This window comes from Notothenia coriiceps, unplaced genomic scaffold (assembly GCF_000735185.1).
Source record: "Notothenia coriiceps isolate Sejong01 unplaced genomic scaffold, NC01 NC01_scaffold00010939, whole genome shotgun sequence".
NCBI lineage: Eukaryota > Metazoa > Chordata > Actinopteri > Perciformes > Nototheniidae > Notothenia > Notothenia coriiceps.
This window is the reverse complement of record NW_011343640.1, coordinates 880-8972: the sequence shown is the minus strand read 5'-3', so window position 1 is coordinate 8972 and position 8093 is coordinate 880. Positions and strand designations below refer to the sequence as shown.

At 41.5% G+C, this 8093-nt stretch overlaps 2 protein-coding genes across 2 annotated transcripts; both read left to right on the top strand.

The window, feature by feature from the left end:
* Positions 1-747: 747 nt before the first annotated feature.
* On the top strand, positions 748-3800 carry maip1 (matrix AAA peptidase interacting protein 1; the record flags this gene model as incomplete). The annotated part of the gene is made up of 4 exons (XM_010772075.1): positions 748-846; positions 1668-1794; positions 3287-3437; positions 3527-3800. Coding segments are annotated over 4 exons (456 nt in total), but the record flags the coding sequence as incomplete, so codon positions are not given.
* Positions 3801-4804: 1004 nt separating this feature from the next.
* On the top strand, positions 4805-6997 carry LOC104946288 (GPI inositol-deacylase-like). Its single transcript, XM_010772074.1, has 2 exons — positions 4805-5043; positions 6333-6997. The coding sequence occupies exons 1-2, from the start codon at positions 4912-4914 to the stop codon at positions 6501-6503; spliced, it is 303 nt and encodes a 100-aa protein (XP_010770376.1). The 5' UTR covers positions 4805-4911; the 3' UTR covers positions 6504-6997.
* The last annotated feature ends 1096 nt before the right edge of the window (positions 6998-8093 follow it).

The following is an 8093-nucleotide window of genomic DNA, read 5'->3' as shown; positions in this document are numbered from 1 at the left end:
ATTCATGCCGGATATGTACAGCGTAGGGCACTGAAGGACGATGCTGTTCCTACTTTGTTTGGACCAGCGGGAGATTCGGGTACACAACCTGTAAGTATTCATTGTTGTTTGTGTATTTATGATGTTTAAAACAAACAAGGTATCTACCACGACTGTTTAAATGGGTAAACGTTGGGATGGCGGAGAAATGCTCTCTGCAGACACATGCTCACAGCGTTATAAAAATTTTTCTTACTCAATATCAAGCCGCACTTATTGTTTTTACTTCGGTCTGTGAGTGTTTGTGATCGCTCAGGATGAGTTTAGCTTGTTCTAGCTTTATCGTCGAGACGGAAGCCTGTCTGCTCCTCGCAGCAACGAGCCTCTCAAGTCGTGACCAATCAGAGCACACTGGGCTCACAGGGAGGGGGGCAGGAGCTCCAACAAGCCGTTTAGGACAGAGAGTGAATACACATACTATACAGAGATGCTGTATGAGAAACCAATGTGAGTTTGGAACATTGCACAGTGTACATCTATGTTAGTAGACCTCAACAGTGGAATTATGATCAGTAGAAATGGCCATGAAATGGGACCTTTCAGCTTTCTTTTTCAATAACAATATGTATCAAAGTGGTTTCCCAGGTATCTGTCGGTAGTGTGTTTTATTATAAATCTGTGTGATGATTGCGGCTGTTTCTCAAGGCCTCACAGAGCACATGATCACAGAGCGAAGGCATGAATCTGTTTTTCAGCATCTTTTGATTTCCTAAATGTCTTTGTTTACTCTTGCAGGCCTTCTCACATGTTTCCAGACTGCTGTCCAAGTGCCAGCTGGATGCTCTGGAAGGACTGGTGGCTAAAGACGTGAGTCTCAAACGTTCTGATCCTCTCCTTACTCAATGTCTGAGTCTGATGCACTCTTCTGTACTACATGCATTCGTATACAACATGCCTGCACTCTTACGGCCCGTCCACATTGAAGCTTCAACGCTTCTGCCCGTTCACTTTGAATGGGGTGACGTCACGCTTTGCCGAACTGCATTGTGGTTCCGTCGCTTCGCGTTTCTCGCTTCAAAAGTTCAGCAATGCTCTACTTTTGAAGCTTCGACGGAAGCGTCAGCGAATCGAATCATATGCCAGTACAAGCTCTAGCCAATCAAACCACTTCCTTGTGTGTACGGGGCGGGAGATGCATGTGATTGGTTGTTGGTCGAGTTTCAGACACGCCCACCGGCAAGCTTCAACGCACTGTGTGCACTTTTCTGCATGAATCTAAATAAGAGTTGTAATGCTGGTATTTATAATGTTTAATATCATTCTCTAATTGATTCTCATGTTTTCGCTACAGCATCTATTTCCCTTCTGCATTAGATTGTGTGACGGTAGTGTGCATGGTGTAAGGATCCTGTATATGATCATGAAGCTCAAACATTGATCACTTATTTGTCATAACCTTTTCTGGCTCTGGTCCAGGGCATTTTCTTCTTTCCGCCCTGCTTTGAACCGCATTCAGAGTTTCAGAAATGCTCAGATGCAGTTTATTATGAGTGGTTGTAAGTAAGAATAACAAAAAAAAAATGAAAATGAATTGATCACACAAAAAGATATTATAACATAATCAAGACACATTTTCTTGAATGAAAGATAGGCTTGCAGTATTCCTATCTAACGTTGTGTGTCTGCAGCTGATTGGGAAGCTGGAGGAGAAGCTGAACCTGATGCCATCCAACTATAAGAAGGCTCTGTCTGTGGAGCCGGAGGAGATCATGTACACCACTCCCGGAGACGTGGGGATCTACTACGATGATGACGGTCAGCAGCAAGTCTACTTCCTCACACTCTTTTGAAAGGATAAGGCCGAGTGCTACCTTTCTGCTCCTTCTTCTTGTCAATTAGTCCCATGAAAACCAACAATTAATTTATTTTATAAACAAGTATTGTCTGTAAAGGCCTAAAAACCTTTCTTTTAAAAAAAGCCTTTGATTAGTTTCTTTTTAAAATGCCTCCTGTAGCACCTTGGGATTGCTTTTAGCAATGAAAGGTGCTTTACAAATCATTATTATTATTATTATTATTATTATTATTATTATTATTATTATTAAAGAAAACACCTGATAATTTATTTTTGTCTGTGCCAATAATCCATCTCTTCAAGGAGCTCTGGGTGACATGTTCTTTCATTACTATGAACGCACTTCCTGTAGGTTATTCAGATTGAATCTTGCAGACACAGGCCGTTTCTCAATGTCGAGTACACATGCTGCAGAGCTACTATTTCAAGTATACTACGTCATCGAGTGGCGTGGCGCTGAATGCTGGGCATTTAACATGCATTTAAACAGTCCTTTGGCGCCACTCGATGACGTAGCAAACTTGCAGGTCTCCCTTGAAAAAGAGATCTATGATCTCAAGGGACAATCTGGATAAATAATGGTTTGAAATGAAATGAATACTTGAAATAGTGGCTCTGCAGCAGGTTTACTCGACATTGAGAAAGGGCCACTGTCCTGCTTCTGGAAATACAAAAAATGTCCGCTGTTTTGGCACATTGGTGAGTCTTCTCCTTCTAGATGAATCCTCAGCAGAAAGGCCTCAGGGTGTGTCAGGAGGTCTAATGGGATTAAGGGACGGACTGATACATTGTAGATTTCGTTCTTTGTATTGGATTTGTGGAGAGAAAAATACAGATAAAAGCCAGACTTATATTGCAGATGTAAGCAATGTTCAGGTGTCTTTGCTGATTTTGTATATATTAATTGTTAGGGCTGTATTGAATAGTTAAAAGATGTATTCAAAACTTTGACTTCTCTAAATTCTAAATTCAAATCAACATTCTAATATATATATTTTTATTTTCTTTCACATTTCTTTTTACATTGTGTCTGAAGCTGAATCAAACCTTACCAGTAACTCCAGAGTTCAAATTCAGTATTTATTGAAACAAAAAGGTTCCCAAGATGTTTCATCTGAGCAAATGGTCTGCTTCATTCTAGATTCTAGAAGGCTTATTTTAGGGTGAAATTGATATTTTATGATGTATCTCAATAAAAGCTTTGAATGTGAAAAAAAGACATTCTGTAAAGATCTGCATTCATTTGTATGGAACACCTTCTTTTTTTTTACCAATAAATGTTATTTAAGTTGCCCAATATCACCAATCACAAATTAGCCTAACAATCTGTTCAGCATTCATGTACATACATATCAGGGTGACATGTATGTACACGTGTGTACATGTTGAACCATTGGAAAAGGAAAAGCCCAGATGATGCATTAATCATCGGTGTACGTTCTTTCTTTCCAGGGCGAAAATTTGTCAGCATTCTGATGCGTTTCTGGTATCTGACAAGTGCGCGTCTCCCTGAGGACACCATGGAGGGAACGCGGGTGTTCCAGGTGGCGCTCGGTGAGGAGGGAGAAGCAGAAACTAAGAGGCTCCTGAGTGCACACTATGAGTGAGTCCTGCCCGGAGTGTAACCACTTGGAAATGGAAATGTTGAAATTGTCTTGTGTGACTTTTACTTCTGCTCTGTCTTTCTGGCAGATTCCAAAGGGAGTTCACTAAAGGAGTGGCTCCAGCCTGGACTATTACGAGGATAGAGCACTCCAAGCTTTTGGATTAAGATGCTTTTGATTGGACGCAGTGTTGCTGATTGAAGACATTAACCCCCTCAGTATTTGCCTTTTTACTTTTGAATCGCACAGAGCAAATGATGCTGCTTCTCCTCACAGGGCTGTCAGAGGGAAGCACCGGGACAAGGGTGGAGTCAGACACTCTTCACTGTAGAGAAGACACATGGCAACGCCCCCCCCCCCCCAAACATCAGAACTTGTCTGGTTTTGTATATTTAAGAGTGTGGCCAGATTCATGTAGATGTTATTTTTAAACAATGAGTAAAATGATGTTATCATATGGAGGGGCTTGTTCTTGAAAACTCTCATCTTGTTTTCTATTTTTGAAGATTTGTTTCCATAAAACATTGTCTTTCTTTTTTTCAACACAACCCATTACAGTCAACTGATTCATACATATATATGCATGTACTACATGTACAGGTATATATACTGTATGTACCTTGTGAATACAAAGCTGCAGCAGACCTTTGATTGTTTTATTAAAGATTTGAGAAATGAAAAATGTGCCATTTATTCCACTCAAATTTTAAACATGTTTTGCATAAAAAGAAATCTTATATAAATCTAGACAGAGCATAGTACCAGTTGTCGCAATTGTGTTTGAAGAATTACAGTTAATAGGTACTTTTTATTTATGTTGATCTTTTGAAGCTAAGGTGTAGTAAAAGCATAGAAGATTCAAATTAATGATTATCAAATGCACAATAAATAGAGCATAGTTGTTAGAAATACAAAAATAATTAGTCACAACACTGCAACATACGATATACTTAAGACATGCAGTAAAAAGTGAAAACAAATAGTGGACGTGACTCAATGGTGCAATTAAAATTCAGGAATAAGCAATATACTGTGTATATGTAAGATGAAACAGAATATAAAATAAAATACTGTAGGCTACAGTGGAATAAAATACTGCTTATTGTATAAATATGTGGACTGTAAACAGATGAATATGATATAATCCACAAATACGTCTTAAAAGAAAAGTAAAAATGAAACTGAAAATTGCCTGAAAGAAAATAAATTTAGCAGCTAAATTTAGCAATTCCTTATGTGTAATTGTGTCACTCGCTCTCTGCTCTTCCATTGGTCTATTTTCACAGATCTCTCCTCCCATTGGCCGAAAAACCTGCCAATCACTAGCGTTTCTGTTGTGTGTGGTTCCTGTTGTGAGGTGAGCGGTGGGTCTGACAGCCTGTGGTGTTACGGCGAGGAGGAGTCCACAGAATGGAAATGAAAAATGGAGGTGAAACACCTGTAGTACCTGAAACCCAGAGGCACAACTGAACCATGAAACTCGCCACTGTGGCCTTTTACGGGTTTGCTCTGGGGCTTCTGGCGGTCGGCCTGCGAGAGTTGCTGACTGGCTTCGAGGAGAACAGATGCAGCATGACCTACATGTTTGAATACCCGGAGTACCGGGTGAGTAGCCAGCCAATTATTATCCCCCCGACTCCCAGCATGACGTTCCCCTTACATTAGCTAGTAGCAAAGTGTGCCTCATTCCTGGCCAAGGCTAAATAAACCCTAGCTTGCTAAATTTTGTCATTTCAATACTGCGAAAATGGTGTTTGCATAAAAATGATTCACGTAGAGCTTCTTTAAGCTATTTCCTAAACCATGCTAATGTCACCTAGTAGAACAAGTAAACGCCAGGTGTAGTGCCGTGATGCCTTCTATTTCCTCGATGGGACACACACACACACACACACACACACACACACACACACACACACACACACACACTCCAAGATTCATTGTCACATGCACAGTAACTAGTGTAGTTATGGCAATGAAAATGTTAAGTCCCAGGCTCCTAGACATAAAACAATAACACAAATAAAAAATACTGTAAGAAGAAACAGATTAGAAATAAAATAATGCAAGATTAGTAATGCAGAAGAAGTGAACAATATACATAGAAAGCTACATGTTGCAGAGACCAGCCTGGTTGCTTAGAAGTTTGTTGGGTATTTGGATTAGCCACAATTAGCTATGTTCTAAAAGCATAAATCAGTTGCTGATCCTACACTCTGAGCCTTTAAGCTTAAAACAGGCTTCAAGTCAGCTACTGTTCGTTTTAGTAATACAATGGAGCTCTCTTTCTAATGCTTTTTGCCCAATGTGTTCATCTGTCTAGATGTGCAGCACAGCTGGGACAAACTAAGCTATAATCATAAACTTGACTCCACACAGGACTGTAGGCTTTGTTCTAAGAGAGGTAAATACATGTACACATCTGTTGGCTGCTTGTGATGATCACGGGGCAGAGAGAAAGCTATTCATATGTTGTACATATTGTTTGAATAAGTAGGCTAATGCTGAGGTGAAAAGCATACATTGCTCTGACATCAGTGTGAAAACTCCATCTGAGATCACTTATTTTGACTCATAAATCATTTAGGAAAAAAAGCATTCTGAAACTATTGCTTGTGCTCTCGCACACATTATCTTCAAGATTCTTGTTTTGTTCTTTATACTATGGTAATAATAGTCTGGACATCTCTTGTACACATAAAAGGTCAGCTAACCCTGAAATGTTCCATTACTACTCACGTAAAAGCAGAGTTTAGACCCTGCAGCTGGCCAGCAAAGCAGGGAGGTTTAGTCTGCTGTGTGTACAGTAGCTGACAAAGGTTATTGCCCACAGTTAGCTCTGTGGGACTTCCCCTCCTGCTCTGTGTGATTGTGTGTGTGTGTTGTGTTGGCAGCGTGTGTCTCTGCCTCGCCGCGTGGCCAGACTGTACCCAGCGTACGGCCTCTACCTGTACGGAGAGGGTGTGTACGCCCAGGAGACCCGAGCGCTCAAGCTCACCGGGGCCCCTGTGCTCTTCTTGCCTGGAAATGCAGGCAGCTACAAACAAGGTAAGTGCAGGAAATAAATGAGCGGTCAACGAGAGTGAGAAAAAAAAAGGCAAGGGTTTTGGCTTTGGAGAGCAAAGGCTTTCAGATGCAGAAGAAGGAGGTCAGTGGCTGAGGCTGTTGGAGGACCTGAGCATAGCTTCATGCTTCATGTCGATGTAACTCACACAAGCTTTTCCTTTGGTTAAGACGGTGGATTTTACAGTTATGCAGCCCAGGTGGGTGGGTTTTGGAATCTCTGCATCCTAAACAACTGGCTTTTACACTAAATCACCCAAAAGTGTGTTGTGTTTTCTTTTTGTTTTGATAAGGTTCTTTTATAATTTTAAAGCAGTATAGATAACCTTTCCACCTTGGTGTTTCCTAAAAGAGTTGTTGGATTATTGTTGTGTTTTTCTCAGAGCACAGGACACTGCATTTGTTTCCTAAATAACTGCGCAACAGAGACTTTGATAACATGCTTACTGTCATTATTCTCCAGCCATTACTTTGTGCATCAGAATTCAATTCACGATTTATTGCCAGTTTGAGGACATTGGTGTACACCCCTTTCCCACCGAACCAGTTCCAGGGCCGGTTCGGAGCTAGTGCCTGATTAGGAACCAGTTCTTCCTGTTCCCACGGCAGCGGGGCAGCCTCTTATCTGGCACCAAAACATTGCTCTAAGGAACACAGGGTAGGAAAGCCATAAGACAATAGAGTGAACCATTGTCCTTTTGCTCTACTCATCAGATTTGTTAAAAATTAGAACATTATAAATGAATTATATTATATATGAAATAAAACCTCTTGGGGAATGAAGCCATCAACTTGTGTTGACATAATCTTTTGTCTGAATAATAAGTTAGTGATGCTCTCAGGGATGGAAGTCTTCCTGTGCTCTTGCTATCAGTTGTGTGTAGGAGGGGAACACCCACGCTTTATTTGTGTGAAAACAAACACATTGTGCTGCTGGTCCATGCTCTCTCTGCTCTTCAACATTTCTGCCTAACAGTAAGAGTCTTTGAGCCAATGTATTTGGAACAACAGCTGTTGGTTTGATAAGCTTCCTAAGTTCACAAGTGAAACAGCTTGATGGAGCACCAGTCTTCAGTAAGATCAGGGTGTTGCTTGGTGTGTCTTCGTACAGGGAAGTAGTCCAGACGGTTAGTATCTAACGAGCTTTATTAGCAGTAAAGAGGTCCCACAAAGCTGAGGATCTTAGGAAGTGATGACTCTTCAATAATCAATCGTGGTCTGCCGCAAGCTGAAGGCCGCTATCCACCTGCTGTTAGAGGCCTACTCCCACCTGTTGGGTGCTACTGTGCGGGGGAGGCCTGGTCTGGAGATACCGCGGAGAAACCGGAGTGTTGCCACACTGCTGCTTGCCTACTTCCTTGCTGCTGTCCTGACGTGGTTTTGCTCCGGGAACATCGTGGATGCTGTTGAGCTGGACTGGGAAAATGGCAAATGTCGTGTTTCTGCTGTGCCTTTTTTTGACTGTGCTGGACAAGGAGAGGTCCGCTAGTCATCCTGAAAATTCTGCTGGATTCGGGTCTGTTCTGCCGCACGCAGTGGACATCCCCTGTACAGGTTCGGATGGGTTGCACAAACAATTGCTAGTTGCACTG